This window comes from Alternaria metachromatica (assembly GCF_023757995.1).
Source record: "Alternaria metachromatica strain BMP 0045 chromosome Unknown scaffold_16, whole genome shotgun sequence".
NCBI lineage: Eukaryota > Fungi > Ascomycota > Dothideomycetes > Pleosporales > Pleosporaceae > Alternaria > Alternaria metachromatica.
In genome coordinates, this window is record NW_026055507.1 from 376,332 (window position 1) to 394,485 (window position 18,154).

The following is an 18,154-nucleotide window of genomic DNA, read 5'->3' on the forward strand; positions in this document are numbered from 1 at the left end:
AGAGCTTTTCATTACGCCATCAGTACATCTTCGCCGACAAAGCTTACCCAGAGCAACACCGTTTTCGAGATCGTACAATCGTACAACTTTACACTCTGAACGCTGCAAGGCGACCGTCGGGATTTGCACGGATCTTAGCTCAAACCAACCGTCCAAATATACGTGCCATCGCAGGGTTTGTGCCACCAGAGAGCTGGAAGTATTACGACGAGGAGATGCACAAATTCTTGGAGGCGAGGTATCCGGAGCTGTCTTTGCAAGTCGAAAATTGACATGGAGGTAAACCAGGATCATGTAGATTACCATTGATCCACGCTACATAGCTACGAACCCGTTACACCCAGCGCACCAAACCACCCTAAGCCCTATCCCACCTCTCCATCCCCTCCTTCCTCATAGTCTCGTACCACTTCCTCACATACTCCAACCCAGCATGCGGACCATATATCCTCTTCTCCCACTGCGGCACCGGTGCCTTGAGTCCCGTCTCCTCCTCACACTTGCGCATCAGCTCGCTCAGAGTGCCACCGCGGTCAATCGTATTGTTGGTACTATAGACGCCCTCTTTGGCACGCGCCTCACGTTTCTTACTGCGGAGCGTAGAAGTGGCGAATTTATCGAATGTGAAGTTGTGCGGGTCGACGACAACACCGTAGTTCTCTGCGGCACCTTCGGGGGTGACGAGGCGGCGGTGGACTTCTTGGGCTACGCGTTCGGGTGGGCGGGTCAAGGGGTCGCCGAGGCCGCCGCCGCCCCAGGTTATCCATTCTAGCACGTCACCTGGGGGTTTTAGTTTTGTATTTGCCGTGCGTGCCAAGAAGGAGTGCGACTTACCTGGGTATACGTGTATGAAATCTTGCTTCGATTGACAGAATTCCATATTGTCCTTCTCCGCTGGTGTTCCATAGCTGTTATTTCGGTAGACAACCTTCCTCGATCTGCTTCCAGGCTTTCCGCCGTTGACGCCCCAGGCCTTGGTTAACCATCGGTCATCGTGCGTGCTGACATCGCCTTCGCATAGCCATCTGTACAACGTCCTCTGTGCATTACCGCCACGGTAGAAGCCAGCGCCACCAGAATCTGGCAATGCTTCGTTGGCTTCGATGATGACGGGGTAGTAGAGCTCGATGTTCTCAGCTGGGATGGACTTGATAGCTGGGAAGAGACAGTGGCAATCTGGTCCGTCGCCAATTGGTCGCGCGGGCACGCCACCGAACCCGATTTGGTAGAGCAAGTAAAACTCGCCGTCGGGTTTGAAACCAGAGTAAAAGAGATGGGGTGAGTCGGAGAAACCTGCTGCGCAACGGTAGGCGGGGTTCTGTTGACCGAAGAGTGCTTGCAAAACGTCCATGATGCGGCCGAGGAGATGAGTGCGGCAACTGACGGCTGCTGGACGTACGGGGCGAAGGATGGTACCGGCCGGGATCTTGATGTCTAGCAACTCATGGAATCCATCGTTCACCACCTACCAGAATTAGTTACGTTTCGTGATAATCTGGCGCATGATTTACTTACAGCATACGGATCGTAGATGGCGAGCAAATGGTAACCGATGAACATCTTGAATAACGTGATAGACAGATAGAAGTTCATCGAGCTGTTTGACTGCGGCGAAGTGCCATCCCAATCGAAAATAAGCTTCCCATTCTTCTTCTTCATGGAACAAGTGATGGCGTATGGACCAACTCCTTGACCATCGTCGTCGATGAAATCGGTGAAGCTTGACACCTCATCGCTGATCTTGTCATTGATGATCCTGCTAATGGCAAGCTTGTTCTGCTCCAGTAAGTAATCCGCCGCTGCATCGTATACCTCCAGGCTGTAGCGCCCACACAGTTCGGTGACGCGCGTGGCAGCTGTGCGGCAAGCTGTAACGAGCGCCATGAGGTCACTCTGAAACCAGTCTGGTGCACGGGAGTTACGGAAGAGTACCGTCGCGAGAGTCTCGTTGTACACGCCTTTCGTGTAAAGTTTGACAATAGGTATCTGAACCCCGTCCTCGAATATGGTGCTTGCGTTGATACTCATGGAGCCTGGTACTTTTCCTTGCACATCGGTTATGTGACCAAAATTTGCGGCCCATCCTATAAGGCTGTGCTCGTAGTAAATGGGAAGTACTACGATAACGTCGTTGAGATGCGATACGGCGCCATCGGTCTGGTATACATCGTTCGTGACAAACACATCGCCTTCTTCGATTGTGCCGTTCCAGCCATCGAGGAACTGCTGTATGAATGATCCAAACTGACCGACAAGCATCTGGCCACGTGTGTTGGTGATGACGTTGAACTCATCTTGCTGCTCTCGGATTGCTGGGCTCATGGCGCAACGAAGTAGGAGAGCATCCATCTCTCGTCTGATAGATCCCAGTGCAGAGGCGATGAGCGTAGCGATGATTGGCTGCTCTTCGATCAGTGCTTGAGCTGACTCTTTGGTGTGCACGGCCTTCCCATGGTCCTTCTCCTCGGTAGGCCAGATGAGTATGTTGCCCATAGAGTCGATCTTTCCGTAAAATCCAGGAAGAATGAGAGTGTTCGAGTCCATCTCAGTAATTACCGCTGGACCATGTATGATTTTGCCAGCTCCTCCGATCTTGGATCGATCCCAGAAAGTTGCTTCGACCTTCTTCCCGTCCCAGACAATAACCTGCTTCGCTGTGATGGCGTCTTCGCAGGGTTCAGAAATACGAGCATCCTTCAAGGGCTTGAAAGCTACCTCTTCGGAAGCATCAATGACTTTGGCACGTAAGCGCATCGTCTCCATCTCGGCATGCGCGTGTGAGAAGCCAAATTGGTGCTGATGGGCCTCATTGAACTTGGAACGGAAGACGTCCACAAGCTTGTCTGAGCTGTCAAACTCATCGGCACTCAGATCAACGGTAAGTGTCATAGCTTGGCCCTTGTAGCGCATATCGGCTTGGTATACGACATGCAGGGCAGCGTTTTCGTCTGCAAGCGAAGTCTTCATTATTTTCACACCACCAGCCTTGAGATCCAGTAATGTTTCTTTGAGCTCGTCCTCCGTTATCTCGGAGAATGCGCGAATGTATGTGCAACTCTGCTCATGCGACATCTTCGTGATAGCATCACCTTGAGCACATAGCACACCGGGAGAAGGAGGGACGATGACAGGCCAGGAACCAAGAAGCTGGCCAAGGGCGTTACCATGAAGTGGGCCAGCACCGCCGAGGGCGACCAATGCAAAGTCACGTGGATCGTACCCTTGCTCCACAGATACCAGTCGCAGAGCACCGTGCATGGATTCGTTTACCAGGTCGATGATACCCTCAGCTGCGGAAGCTGTATCGAGACCCATTTGCTTAGCGATCGATTCGACTGCAGCTGTAGACGCGGCAACATCCAATTGGAACTTTCCACCGAGAAGTTTCGACGGAAGGCGACCTAAAGCCAAGTTTGCATCGGTTACAGTCGCTTGGGTGCCACCTTTTCCGTAAGCTGCAGGTCCAGGTGTAGCGCCGCTAGACTCAGGTCCAACACGTAGAGTCTTTGTGAAGTCATTGAAGATTGCGATAGAGCCACCGCCGGCTCCTACAGTATTAACGTCTACGCTGGGTGCTCGTACTGACAGGTGACCGATCGCGGTCTCTCGTCGGATGATGGCATCGCTTCCCGGAAGTAGAGCGCAGTCAGTGGAAGTTCCGCCCATGTCAAATGTGATGAGATTCTTGTAGGGCGTGTTCTTCGCGACGAGATGAGAAACAGCCTTGACGCCACCAGCTGGCCCACTCATGAGGATGCGCACCGGTGTCTCGCCAGCAAGTTGGGTCGAAGTCAGGTCTCCATCGGATTTCAAGATGCGGATCGTGTCTGTGTCTTTCTCGAGCTTTTTTTGTAGGTTCTGCATATAACTCTTTACCACAGGCTTGACGATGGCGTTGGCGGCTGTCGTAACGGTACGCTCGTACTCTTGGATCTCCGGCAATACATCTGTAGAAGTGACGATCTCGACATCTGGCCCAAACTCGCTGCTCAATATGGCCCTGATGCGTTCTTCATGCGCGCTATTGGCGAAGGAATTGATCAGCGATACAGCAATTGCTTGCGGTTGTTGTCTCTTCAGATCCTGCAAGTCTTTTCGTAATTCATCCTCATCCAGCTCGTAGAAGACTTCACCGTCAATCTTGATACGCTCTTTGACTTCTACAGTCCTCTCGAGAGGCACGAGAGGTTCGGGCTGTTCGTAGTGCATCCATGAGCCTAATCCGCCTGGTATCTGGCTTCGCCGTGTGGACAGTATGTCCTTGTGACCCTTGGTGACGATGAGACCGCACTTGGCACCTTTGCCTTCAAGCACCGCATTGGTACCTGTGGTTGTGCCATGATGTATGTACTCAAACCTGCCGTCCCAGTTGTACTTCTCTTTCAGGATTTTGCGTGCCTGTTGCACTCCGTCTTGCACACCAATAGACTGATCTGTCGTGTTGGTCGGCACTTTTGTACGTACCGCTTCGCCGTTCGGGGTGATGACGCAGACTGGACTCTATTAAAAGATGAAGCGACTTTGCGGAAAAGGGCCGTACCGTCGGTGAAGGTTCTAGGATCGTGTTAGCCGCGCTCCTTGACATGGGCCGTGTTCAGACAAGCCGCGAGGTGCTGGCAGCTGTGGATTCGGGGAAGTTCTGCATGTTCGCCGCCGGTGCCAGGAAGAAGCTAGCGGGTGGGCGTCCAGGCCTCCCACCGGTCCATGAGGCAAAATTGAGGCGATCATTACTTACCCTCCAACATCAACGCCGAGTCTGTAACCAGGCGTAGCCATGGTGTCGTATCCAAATCGCGGTTCAGCGATGAGGTTGAGTCTATCCCAGTCTTACAACGAGGACTGGATGATGGGTTACCGGATGGCCCTGCGTCATGCTATAACCATGCTTTTTTGGAGCTGCTGCTAATGCGCCGAGGCCGCGCCGAGCATTGTCAATTACAAGAGCGTTCGTGCTATCAGAGGCTCCATTGCCGCTGTCAGACACTGCGCCCTACCCATAGTGGCAGTCACCATTGCGCTTGGGGAAGGCGTCAACGGATGCCGCAATTACGGCACTGGCGATGATTGGAATGTTGAGGATGATCGGTGTTAGCTATCGTTTGGATGCGGGGTCGGTGAGAGCTAAATGCAGTCGTGTTATCTTGGACTATCTGCCTCTGCCTCGGTGCTGCAGAAGCTGCCGTTATCATCGGATGATGCTTGACGCGAAAAGTGGATGGAGATGCTCGGCGCGTGGACCGGGGGCGACGCGTTCCAAGCTTCGCTTAGGTGCTTCCGACGAGGTCGCGAAGCATCACACTCGTCCTCCTCAAATACATCATCACGATTTTCTTTTCATCAGCAATGGCGCTCGATATAGCGGAGAGTACTACTGACGCCGTGCGCACATATGCGGAGACTGGACGCGACGCTCTTCTCACGCCAATGAGATCCGACCGTCATACTTGATGACGTCACACATCGCTCTTTCTGCTGCTATTCAGGACAAAGAGCTTTGGCAAACCACGACGACGCAGCAAGTCAAAGATGCCTTTGTTTGAATTCGATTATCTTCTTTATACGAGAAATCAGCTGTACACCGATCTAGGAGCACTTTCCGCAGGATGTCTCCAACATCGGAGCAGTTGACCATAGCAAACTGCTACGACGATCCCTAACATCAGCAGAAAGTTCAATGTAGAATAGTGAAGATGGCTTCAAATCTCCGGTATCAGTTTCTACAGACTCTTTCTGACGAAAGCGATGATGACAAACACGTAATTATACGTCTGTACATTGCGCTAGACGAGACCAACACCATACGCGACGTGAGTCACGAGATTCATTCTCCCGCCGCCGATACGTACTAACATCGTTACAGCGCTTTGTACTCAAAAAGGTCACGACGGATGACAGGGCCATCTTCAACGAGCGACAGGCAGTTTGCCGGATCATCGACACCCTTCCCAATTCCGGCGCAATACTGAAACATAGATTCTGGTCGTGTCATGACCATGGCAAGCATCTCAGTCCCACTTCCAAACACAGGTACGAGGTGAAAAGATATATGGACTATTGCTCTGCAGGCACACTATCGAACATTATCGAAGAATACAGTGCGGAAAAATGGCAGCAGGATACCGATGACCAGATTCCTGAACCCATGTTTTGGATCGTACTTAGCACACTCTCGGAAGCAATCTACAACCTCACAACCGGATTGACGTATACTCCGGGTGTGGGCGATGCAGCAGAAGCCTTTGGGTGGATACCAAAAATGCATCGCGACATCAAGCCCAGCAATATATTCCTGATGGAACCTCAAGAGCCGTTCAACTCTTTCCCACGACCTTTGTTAGCAGACCTCGACGACATACTCGAGCTCTTCGGATATGAGGAGTACACCAAGAAGTACCACTTGTTCACCCGAGGCTACGCTGCACCCGAGAACAATATCGAGCTGCACACCCTAGACCCCGACTCCCGAGGCTTCGGCTACTTCCAAAGGCAGCCGCTCTCCTGCAAAACAGATATCTGGTCTCTGGGCACCGTACTCTGGGAGATGATGCACAGTTATCTCGGTCCCCACAAGGCTCAAGGCTTTTGGCACGGGGCTATCACTAACACCATACATCCAGATCCATCGCAAAGTCGCTTTTTTAAACATACTCTTCCCGTGCTGGCGCTCACGATGGATGAACCAAACTACACGAGGGATTTGATCCGGATGTTTGAGCTGTGTGATCAGAGTATGCCGGCAAGAAGACCGACGGCGGCAGGTCTTAGGCGATTAGTGGAGAGGAAGATGAGGAGGGCGCAGAAATGCTTGGGAAGTTTTGAGGGGGATGTAGAGGAGAGAATGAGGGTTAGGTATAGGAAGGAAGAGTTCGGCATGAGGCCCAACACTGGGCTTAGTAAGAGGCGACGTGGTCATTGGGCATGAATTCATAGCTCATCTAATCATACATAACACCGTATCATCGCGGGCGCTCCAGCAACTCTCGTTTACTTCGCAGCCATCATCTCCAAGAATTTTTCACCCAGGGCATTCGCTGCCATCGGGTTGTCACCCGTAACAAGCTCCCTATCCACGGTGATACTCCCCATCGACTTAGCAATACCCTCCTGCATGTCCGCACCCTCTTCCCTCAGCGTACCCTCAACCTTGTCGATCTCACCCCGGAAGATCGTCTCCATCAACTTCTCCTCGGCATCCGACCAGCTCGTCATCTTGTAGCCAGCGTACTCAAACTTCTTGCTGGGGCCGTACTTGGTGCTCAAGAAAGCCCAAGGTCCGTGGCAGATGGCCGCAGTAGGCTTTGACGAATTGTGGAAGTGTGTGAGTATGCGGCCGAGATCCGCGTTGTCGCCCAAGTCTGACAGAGGAGCGTGACCACCGGGGATGAAGACACCACCGTAGTTCTTCAGTTCGTCGTCGCTGATCTCGGAGAACTTCTTTGGTCGCGAGAAGCCGTTCTCTTTCTTCATGCGTTCGATCAATTCCAGCTCTCTTTGCTTCTCGTAGTAGTTTCCAGCGAAGGCTGCGAGAGATACGCTGAGTGGGTCTGGTGTGGGTTCCTTGCCCTCTGGCGAGGCAAATGTCACTTCGTAGCCGGCGTCGAGGATCTTTTGGAGAGGCTTTGCTAGCTCCATGAGGAAGTAGCCTGAGTCTTGCGATACGGTCTTTCCATCACTTCCGGTGTTGTATAGAGGGAAGGAGGACGCGTCGGAGAGCACGATGAGGACTTTCTTGTTTGCCGCCATGATGGTTAATTTCGAGTTGTATGTGTAGTTTGGAGGGTTTGTTTTGAAATTTGAGAAGTCAAATGGGTATCAAGCTGTGTTGTATGAGAGATGGGAAAGGGCGATACGAGGGGTTGGTGTATATGTTTACGGGTTTCGCTGCCAGGTCAGTATGACGTAGGCGCCTTCTGCCCTTTGAAAACGTCACACCCTCCCGACTCTCCACTTAGGTAGTCGACGTGTTGCACAAACTTCGATGCTCTGTCTCGGATAAACTCGGCGTAACCTTGCGTCATCATCCTGATGGGCGACCTTGTACGCGAAGAAGACACGTCGCGTCGCGTGTGAAGGCGGTTCTTGCATGACTCGTCCCGCATCGCGATATGACTCGCTTGTGCCATTCATCTCAATTCCTCAACTCCTCCGAACATTCACTACGAACGTACGCAACTGCAAGAGAACGAAATGCATATGGTCAGGCTGCCGAATAACGCCTGTAGAGGTGTCCTGGAGACGTCAAAAAGCGCACTGGGCCCTAAGGTCCGTGCCACGAGAATTCAGCAGCATCACACATGTGTCCACAGCGCAAGAATCGCAGTCCTGGACGCCTGAAAGTCGTGCAAGAGCCTTGTTGAGGCCGTCGCATTCAGGCAACAGTAAAATCACCAAGAAGACAACATAACAACATCACGCATAGTTTGGATCATCCTGTACCAAAACAGATGTTATATCAGGCGGATTCCAGCCAAACGATACATCGATACTCAACGCTACTCACATTGCCACTCACCATCTTGCCCACCAGCTACTATGCGTCTCTACACTCACGTATTCTTTCTTTTTTCCATCTTGTCAACTGCGCTAGCGCTGTGGGATCCAAAAGACCCATGTCCCACTTCCATCAAGGCAAAGATTGATGCTGACTCTTCCTGGTCCCTCGACGACCGCTACCCATACGACGTCACACCCTTCACAACCTGGGACTCTGTCCACTCAGCCCTCCTTACCTGTCCTAACATATCCACCCTCGATATCGGTGTCTACGGGTCCTGCAGTACATGGCCCGACCGGATGAACCTACCGCTCAGCCCTTTCGGCGGTGAAAAGTATCCCGATATCAAATCTTTGAAGGTTGAAGGCTATCAGTGGGAGACATGGCAGCATGAGAAAATTTGGAAAGGGCCGAAGTGTCTAGCGCCAGGCAAGCTGGAATGTTTCATGGACACATTGTATTGGGTCTACAAAGGCCATTGGATAAGCTGGCTTGGATGGCGCACTCGATCGAAAGACCAGTGCGAGAAGACCAACGCGGAGCTTTGGCTTGACGCAATGAACTGGACGCGTATCGAGGAGCTTTCTGTGGACACCGTCCCGGAAAGCGTGCGGAAGGTTCTCTCGCAGTCGCGAGCGTTGCGCTCGCTGAACACGACAGATAGCGAACTCATCCTCAACTTGCCAAAGAACACGCTGACGCACCTGTCGTTTGTCAACGGCGAGCGCGACACCGTCCTCTTCGAAGATATTCTGAACCAGCAGGGCGGATCTTTGGAAAGTCTTGAGATGCGCTGGGATACTGAGCATCATCCATGGAGGTATGACGGCGATCTCGACGACGAGATTCAGATGATAAGAAAGAGCGCAAAGCAAGTCAGGCATCTAAGTATAAACATCTTCCGTAACGCTAGCAGCTCACCCTTGGAAACGCTGGGAAAGATCGTGTCCATACCCACGCTACGAGAAGCAGACTTTTGGATAGACATACTCGGGCCACGGGAGTGGAGTTACAAAGAGCTCCGCGCCCTCGGAGAACAGCACCCAGAGGCAGAAGGCGGCAGATACCTATTTCTCAACAGAAAAGATGCGCTGAATATCTTCAATTACACGCGAGACAAGAAGCAAGGGCAAGAGCTGGAAAGAGCAACTTTTTGGATTGGTGACTGGACACGGAATTGGCTCTGGGAAACCCCAAGAGCGCATGTAAAATGTGAAGCGAAAGCAGATGTTGATATGGAAGACTGGTGTGTGGTGGATGATCAGTGGCCACACTACCCGATGTTCGTGCTCACTCCACGGATAGAAGCCCTGGAAATTATGGACACGGATTTCCGATGTGGAACGACATGAGCTCTGAATCTTGAATCTACGTTGGCTTCTCGGTAGATACATGCATATGTTCACGACTTTAGTCGTGACTGACGGTGGGATCCCATGCGCAGGGCTCATACACTCCAGTATCCAAGCTCTCCATCTCTTCGGCTGTGAGCTCGAAGTCGTAGATTTGGGCGTTCTCCTCGATGCGAGATTTGGTCACGGATTTGGGGAGCGGTATAAATCCCTGTAGGCGCAATGTCAGCCTATTGATCTCTAGTAAAGAGTTGTTGCAGTTATGCTCACCATCTGTATACTCCATCTCAGCAGTATTTGCGAAGGCGTCTTATTGTACTTCTTCGCGAGTGGCTTGAGCAGCGGATCGTCGTTTTTTGTTGCGCGCACGATTGGACTGTATGCTTCGCATACCACACCTCGCTGCTTGCACCAGTCTACGATGTCTGGACGCGCGAGCCACGGGTGAAGCTCTACCTGATTGACGCTGAGGACTCCACCTTTGCCCTTCCCCTCTTTTGCCTCCGTCTCTTTGGTCCACGCTTCTAGCTCTTCTAGATGATGCACGCCGTAGTTCGAAACGCCAATTGAGCGAATCTTGCCTGCCTGTACACCCTCAACTAGCGCTTTCCACGCACCGATGCGGTTCTCCTTACCGCCGTAGGGACTGTGCAGGAGGTAGAGATCGACGTAATCGAATCCGGTGATCTTGAGGGTGTTTTCAATGTGCTGTTTCGAGTTCCCATAGCTCATGTCTTTCGGAGGGATCTTTGTCGTGAAGAATAGCTCTTCTCTTGGAATGCCCGACTTCTTCATGCCTTCCGCAGATGGTTGCTCGTTCCGGTAGGCGACGGCAGAATCAACGTGGCGATAGCCGACTTTGAGCGCGTGCTCAACCACCTCGGAAGCGATGTCTGCTGGTGTTTGGTAAACGCCATATCCAAGGACGGGGATCTTGTAGCCTGATGGCATGGTCTGTTCCGAGTTGATGGTGAGCCCTGCCATGATTGCTGATGACGTATGGAAGGACCGAGGTGATCTGGGAAGGGGCAATTGAGAACGTAGATTTGACAATCTTGTGAGGGCAGCAGTACGCATAGTACCTTTGCAACGGAATGAATGGAAATAGTTATATATCTTGAGCGGCTGTTGCCTCAAGGACGGGATGACACCTGTAGGAATATACTCCGGCGAATCTGGAAATAGCGGACATAAAGCGCCAAGGCCGAAGACTAAAGACGCGTCATTAGCAAGATCACCTACATAGCTAGGTAGCTGCACCGAGTAGCGAAGCAAAACTCCTTCATCATCGCTCCATCGGATTCTGGGGATACTTCATCATCACCGCTTCTCTCTGAGTCTTTTCACTACCAAAATATCCTCAATGGCGCATGCGCCTCTTACTGCAATATTTGTCCCAAAACGGCAATATTAATATCAATTCGCAGCCACCACTTAAGGACATATGACGCAGCAAATCGACCCAATGTAGCAGCACATAATTAGGCAAATTGCCGCTCTTTCCTGTCACTCTGCAACTATTTACCCAGCGATCACCGCCGTTATTGACGCCTCTTACGCTCAACACATATATGCGAAGCAAGACAGGCATCGAGCTCCCAGCTCTCATGCGAACCCCAGGCGGCTTCGCGGGCCTCAGCTGCACGGGATCCGAGATGACGGGCCCTTTGTCAGCGCTAGAAGGGCCGAAGAAGATCTGGAGAAGACGCTGCAGACTGGCGAAAGCTGGTGGGGCGAACGCACGCGAATAGGCGCCTGACACTATGGATAATTACAATACCACGTTGCGCATGCGAGCCCACGGACCTGAAACGTCCCGACCCCCCTCCTTTTTGGACCTCTGGGTCGCGTAAAGAGTATGTGCTTTCTGCAAGAGGATAGCAGGTTGCAGGCCTAACTCGTTCCTCCGACACACCGATGGACTGGCCCTTGGTTCGGCACCCCGGCAGCGTCTCAGGAGTCGGTTTACGTTTCTCAACTCCACGGAGTGTAGCACGACAGTTTTCCAACATTAGCCGAAGAGTTTTGTACGACTGATTTTCGATGGATGCCGATCGCATTATCGGAATAGAGATCGATCTTTGCCGTAGCCTTGAAGCTTGTCCGACCATGAGCTTGTGAACGAGTGGTTCGGCAGCCTGTAGTACCACCGGTGAGCCGTGAAGGGATGCACGCTGACACGACACGCACGTGCAGGGTGACTTCATAGGGTCTAGCATCTGGCCGCTTCTGTGCCACCTCTCGAAACCCATGCGATGCGGCTAAAACATGTGCAGTTCAACAATATTTGCCATTATCGACTGACTCTATCGTCTGGGTCGCAGAGACGGGAAACACTTCGCTTCCACTCCTTTGCTAATGTGGGGCGTAGATCATGAAACACTAACCCGGTCGAGTCGTCAACTGCAGCTCCTCTGTCATTGTCACATTGCTTGCCCTTCCGTCTACCTCACGACCCAGTCAAACCGTTTCCTGATCTGTTTCAACCCCTCGACGCAAGCCTCAACCGTCGCTCAATGCGTCATTCACAGCTACAGGGATCGTTTTCCACTGACTCTGGTCGTTGTCTTATCGCGTGCTCGGCAATGCGGAGGAGATCCCGAAGATTCGAACAATATCACCTACCCCGAGTGTACTAGTCCGCATCCTGCGTCTGAGTCTCGCCGCTATTGGCACTCATGCTCGGAAGGAGAACGTGGAACACTGTCCTGCTGTCAGCGGTCGACGAATAGCCAGGTAGAATGGCGGTATGTTCCGATCGCTGCGTGATGCGCGACGACGCAGGAACGTGGGGGTATACAGCACACGCGGACGACGAAGCTTACTACTGGCCACAGCGCGTTCTCGGAGGCTTAGTCTAAGACGATAAGCAGCCTATTAAGACTTCTAGAAGAAGTCTATCAGACTAAATCCTGACTCTTACCACCACTCCCATTGGAAGCTCTACGCGAAAGGCCGCTACCAGCCGTTTTTCAACTCGAGCGTAGGGCCGTTCGGGCCGCTGGCGACGTCGACGAGAAGTAAGCTGCGTACATGCGCAATGAACCGGTCTTCATCGCGGTCCGCGACTGCCTTGGCGAGCGGATGTAAGCTGACTAGGGCTTGTGACGTGAAAGCTCCCTCCTTCCGAGCAAGCCACGGGCGATCACCAAGCAAATCGTTTGTCGCCATCCACCAGATTTCGAAACGCGCTGACCAGTCATAGCCACCAGATGCATGATATTACACCGCGCGGTCCATCAGCATCGTCCTGATTCTACTTCTACCCGTGCTCGTGCTGGATCTGGTAGATGTGTGGTACACGTCAGACCGTATTCGAAGCCATTGTCGATGCGTCGATTGAAACTGCCGCGAAGGTCTCGGTGGCATCATGCATGGAGCTCGAGCTTCTGACAGCAGTGCTTACACTCAGTACGTAGACGTCGTCCACCTGTTACATCTACAGTGCGTATAGGAGAGCACTCGGCGCAAAGGATGTCGCAGCACTGAAGGATATAGACAGTGTGACGAGAGTTCTTGTCGTGCATACCGGCGCCACCCGTGCCGTTTGAAGAGCGACTGACAGCTTAAGGGGAACTCAGGATTGCGGGGCCCTTGATTGACAGATAAAAGGCCACGGCACGCAGGAGCCGGTGTTCCTGCTCAGATCCCCACATGGTGTGGAGATGTGATACTATCATCCTCTATACGCCTGTGGTAGTCCATCAGCCGGGGGTTGATACGGCCGAGCTCCTGTTCTCCGCAACATCAGCATGAGCTCAGTGCTCGATGTCAATATCAGAATCTACCCACATACGCAAGTCGGCACAGCGTTATGTAAGGACCGTTCATCTTGCTGATCTCCTTGGTCTACGCCCCAGGAGACCGCATGGCACCCGTGCCTTCCAATCGCACTGGCTAAATCAGTCTGTCAGTGCTTGGTGCATCTGCCGAAGAATGGTCTCGACCAGACATCACTAAGAATGTGAAACTACCTCAGTAAGATAGTGGCAGACGCAGGGGATGATGACGAGGATAGGTACGGTGTGCGTAGCTGAGACCCCCTAGCATACTCGCGCTATGAGCCCATGCATACTACAACAGTGGCATGTAGGTAAGTTGTTACGTGCTCGCGTGGAGAAGGGACTGTACCACGTAGCTTACACATAGGGCTGACTATGCTGACCAGTCACGAGCTTGGAATGGAGGTATACGAGGGATGCTGGCGTCGATCACGCCTTCTTACTACTAACATTTCTTACACAAGCACCGACATACTCGGAAAAGTCGGAGGTGGAAGCACACGACCCATGCGTACCGTCATAGCTAAGCAAATAGCGCAGCCACAGCGATGATGCATCTTACCCAGGCGACAGAACAGAATGCGCAGTGCTATACGTAACAGACCCGAATGCGTGACCTGCATCATCAAGGCAGACTACGCGCGCATTGGCATTCATCGCGAAAGCACGTCATGTCCCCGTGCCCTTTGACAGGATTCACACGAAGGAACGCACAATGTAACAGTGTCCATCGCTTCTCCATAGCGGGCAGGGCACCAAGACACGAAAGGCCCGATTGCGGCGCCGCACCCATCTCCAAACCGTCTGCGCGAAGGTACGGCACCACCACCACCGTGCCGCCCTCAAGACACGCGAGCCGCGCGGGTGAAAGCCCAAGCCCCAAACCTCTGCCGCAAAAAACGGTTGTCTCGTGTCCACTAACCACATGAGCAGCCGCGAAAAAATAAATAGAGCCTTGTCAAGACATAAGCGAACCTGTCACAGCGCTTTCTATTAAGACATCTGAAACCAGTGCGCCAAAAATCGATACAATCGTGATTGCGGCACGACTGTACTGTATTGCGGCGCAGTTCGGCACAGGTGGGTGTGTGGTAACGGAGATGGGTGCCCCGTTGAAGAAGGAGCGAGGGACCAGAACAAAAACGAGGGCCCCACAAGGCGGCATAAGGTTAGTTAGGGCGGTGCGAAAAGCGCATGCGCGAGCGACAGAAAGGGAAAATGAAGAAGGGTTTAACGGTTTTGGGAGCGAGATACGCGATCTGTTTTTGTTCCATTCCACGTGTAGATGCAGACGCGCAGTCTTTGAAGCTTGCAACAACCGAAAAGACGCGCAGCAGGGATATGTGATGTGCGCGTGTTGCAGATGGGGGAAGCAGAAGAAGGGGGCCGCGCAGATGGCCTGTGAGATCTAGCTGCGACTCAAGAGCAGGAAAGGAGATGAAGATGATCGTTATATGTATTTGAAATAAGATAACTCAACAAATGTAGTTAGTTAAGCAAGGGTATCGAGCGAAAGAAGAAGATAAACGACATAAAAGGCGAACGTTAAGAAGCGTTGCGCGCTGGTTGCTGGTTGCTGTGCCCCATAGAACTCCCTGACCCAAGCCATGCAAGCCGCCCGTTTTTTTTTTCTCGCTTTGCTAAACGCCGGTGTGTCTGTGCCGCATCGCGGGAAGCGTTTAGACTTAGACATGTTGCCCCGATGGGACAATCCCTAGGAGTGGAAGAATCAGAAAGGAAGAGCGATGCGGCGTTGTTTACCCGCATCCTCCTGCCGTAATAAGCGAGGCTGACACTGGCGAGGTTGACTAGGTGGTATGGTGCTGGTGCAGGAAGGGAGGGAAGTTCATGGGCGTGGGCTCGATGGGGCTCATCGCGTAGGGTGCAAAGCCTTGCTGGACGTGCTGGACGTGGTGGTCGAACTGCGTGTAGGGTATGGGTGTTGGATCGATCTCTTGCCATTTGCGAGAGCATTGGCGTGCGGTCCATTTTTCTTCTGCGCCGTAATCGAGCATCTATGGGAGTCAGTGGCTGTTACTGAGATCGATGGTGATGATACATACCTTTTGCGCGATGATGTCGAACTTGTTTTGCACCCAGTAGTCATGGGCTTTGCGCAGTGCTTGGACGTCTACTTCGGTCCACTGACGCATCCGTTCTTTTAGCCGCTTGATACGCATCTGCAGTGCGGGTATTTGGTACTGCCTGCCGAAGTCTTTGACAAAGCGTGCTGCGATGTCCTTCCAAGGCATGTGCTCTTCCTCTTTGAGCCGAAGAAGCAGACGGTCTTCCTCACTGAGCTCAAACTGGGTCGATATCTGTGAGTCCGACCGCTTTCTTCGCTTGGGCTCTTCTTCTTCGTCGTCTTCCCTCTGTCGCTTGGTTCCGTGCGAACGGGGTGTCTCCAGGGGTAGAGGAGCGATCGGTGTGTACATGCGTCGGGGTTGTGGCGAGGGCATGTGGCTTGACGATAGCTCTGTTGATGGCTCACTCACGCGGGGACTATGGGTTGGGAATGCCGGATAGTAGGCTTCGTGGTTCGCATGAATGCCTAGTGCGTTCATCGTCCAGGAGCCGTCCACTGCGGCCGAATGCAAAGACTCTGAACCGCTGTGAGTCCGGTCCATGAAGTGAGACTGTCTCCTGTAGCGAGAAGTGGGCTGATGCAAGACAGTCCTTGCGTCGGATTGGGGCTCTTCAGATGGCCGTGTTGACTCTGGTACCACGGATTCCCGAGAGTAGACGGTACCTGGAGAGATGGCTGTTGTTGAATGCGTAGTCGACACTGGAGCTGTTGCTGAGTAGTAGGATGCAGACGCAGGTGGTGACAAGTTGACCTGCGCCGTGTGTGGAGGTATATAGCCATATGAGGCGTATGTGGTCTAGACGACGGCATATGAGCAGCCGATCTCGCAACAAGGGTGAAGTACAAACCTCGCTATGGCACTCTGGGGCCGAAATTGAGGGGGCATACCACCCAGTAGTCGGCTGACAGTTGAGCTCTTGAGAAGGCAGAGGGCTTTCTGGCAAGCGTGGATTGTATGAATGGAACGACTGTGGAGACATAGTGCCAGGCGAGGAGGCCAACGCGGGGTAGTACTGAGGGTGGTAGGGACTTGGCCAGGACGAGGCTGACTTGTCTTGGAGATGATGCGGAGGGAGGATAGCACCTTCAAGTATGATAGACATGACAACTGCGGCTGCGGGTAGGATTTGAAGAAGCTTATGTGCTGCGCCTTACTGCTGGTCGCTAATGTAGCAGACTGGAGACGGGCGGTAGCAAGAAGAGGATGCGGCGCACGGTGATGATATTCAGGCTCGAGCTGGACGACTAGGCTAGGGGAACGCCTCAGTCATATTTATCAAGATGGTAGCGGTATAGCGGCCTCGAGTGCAGGTCACTTCTAGTGCGTCGACTCTAACGTGCCACCCCCAGTAGGCTTTGAAGGATGCTGCTGCGCACTGACGGTCAGGCCTGCACGTTAGCGCCCCGAGCTTTCACCCTGCTCTTCTCTTGTCTCTACGTGGTTTGGCGGGCCTGACCCCAGCATGCCATGCCTTGCGCTTGAGCCGCGAATTGGCCAGCCATGCAGCGTTGCTCGACGGTTGTGTCCGGCCCATTTGCTGGCCCGGAACGCTGCGCTGGGTTTTCTAGGTGGTGTCCTGCAACAACGGTGATCATGACCGTGTGGGCGTCGCGGCAGCCTTGCTATCGGATTCCGCTACACGCCTGGCCGGCCAGGGTGTGCCCGCTACACGGCACCGTGGCTAGTGCGCATACCTGTGGTTTTTGAGGGTGGAAGTCGAATGTAACCTTCAGTAAGGCGGCCACCCTGACGTCGGCCCTGACGTCTGAGACTCCTCCCACAATCGCGACCCAGCGGGTTAATCTCTTTTCGATGCAGCGTGATATTGACGAACCTGTCTGTGCTGGCGGCGCCATAGGATGCCGTCAACAAGGGGTGCACTCCATCGCGCAGCAGCGAGGAAATTTGGCCAGCCGTGTCTTCCCATTCGGTGCGCCTGGACAGCTGTGCCGTCGAGCTGCCTCAAAGCCAGTAAATTGCCCCGCATAGGGTGCGTAAGCTGAAAGCGAAGGACGCGACGGCGCTTAAATGCACGCTTGCGGTAATTTCTATTGGCCGCTAATATACGCTTCGGCTGGGCAATGACCGCTAATTCGCCCCTTTCGTCCTTGTTCCCACCCTTCCAACTCACCTCCTCTTCGTCGCACCTCTCACACAGCACTTGCTCACGATATCAGCGAAGATCACTGCCACCACTGCTATCCACATCACGTCGCTTGCTAGCGTGTACGTCTGCCATGTCGATTCTCGCCCCACACCACGGGTCTGCTCCGTGGAATACCGCCGACAGCGACCTTCCGCACGATGCTCAGTGGGTGTGACCCCCCACCGCCATGGTACATATCTGCTACTAGTCAATCTGGGCTGTGCGTTGTTGAACGGCTAAAAGACTTCGTTTGTGCGGCGGTCCAGTGCCCGAAGACCCCGCTTCCTTGTTGT

The 18,154-nt window shown here is 53.1% G+C and overlaps 6 protein-coding genes across 6 annotated transcripts; 2 read left to right on the forward strand and 4 right to left on the reverse strand.

The window, feature by feature from the left end:
• Positions 1–358: 358 nt before the first annotated feature.
• J4E83_006899 (uncharacterized protein) lies at positions 359–4,776 on the reverse strand (the record flags this gene model as incomplete). Its single annotated transcript, XM_049333808.1, has 5 exons — positions 359–780; positions 835–1,465; positions 1,516–4,493; positions 4,541–4,554; positions 4,736–4,776. 5 exons carry the CDS (start codon positions 4,774–4,776, stop codon positions 359–361), a joined length of 4,086 nt encoding a protein of 1,361 aa, XP_049187064.1.
• A 1,270-nt stretch (positions 4,777–6,046) lies between these two features.
• On the forward strand, positions 6,047–6,765 carry J4E83_006900 (uncharacterized protein; the record flags this gene model as incomplete). The annotated part of the gene is made up of 2 exons (XM_049333809.1): positions 6,047–6,560; positions 6,728–6,765. The coding sequence occupies 2 exons, from the start codon at positions 6,047–6,049 to the stop codon at positions 6,763–6,765; spliced, it is 552 nt and encodes a 183-aa protein (XP_049187065.1).
• Positions 6,766–6,984: 219 nt separating this feature from the next.
• On the reverse strand, positions 6,985–7,743 carry J4E83_006901 (uncharacterized protein; the record flags this gene model as incomplete). The annotated part of the gene is made up of 1 exon (XM_049333810.1): positions 6,985–7,743. The coding sequence occupies one exon, from the start codon at positions 7,741–7,743 to the stop codon at positions 6,985–6,987; it is 759 nt and encodes a 252-aa protein (XP_049187066.1).
• Positions 7,744–8,532: 789 nt separating this feature from the next.
• J4E83_006902 (uncharacterized protein) lies at positions 8,533–9,846 on the forward strand (the record flags this gene model as incomplete). Its single annotated transcript, XM_049333811.1, has 1 exon — positions 8,533–9,846. The coding sequence occupies one exon, from the start codon at positions 8,533–8,535 to the stop codon at positions 9,844–9,846; it is 1,314 nt and encodes a 437-aa protein (XP_049187067.1).
• Positions 9,847–9,904: 58 nt separating this feature from the next.
• Positions 9,905–10,830, reverse strand: J4E83_006903 (uncharacterized protein; the record flags this gene model as incomplete). The annotated part of the gene is made up of 2 exons (XM_049333812.1): positions 9,905–10,057; positions 10,117–10,830. 2 exons carry the CDS (start codon positions 10,828–10,830, stop codon positions 9,905–9,907), a joined length of 867 nt encoding a protein of 288 aa, XP_049187068.1.
• A 4,606-nt stretch (positions 10,831–15,436) lies between these two features.
• Positions 15,437–16,087, reverse strand: J4E83_006904 (uncharacterized protein; the record flags this gene model as incomplete). Its single annotated transcript, XM_049333813.1, has 2 exons — positions 15,437–15,643; positions 15,692–16,087. 2 exons carry the CDS (start codon positions 16,085–16,087, stop codon positions 15,437–15,439), a joined length of 603 nt encoding a protein of 200 aa, XP_049187069.1.
• Between the last annotated feature and the right edge of the window lie 2,067 nt (positions 16,088–18,154).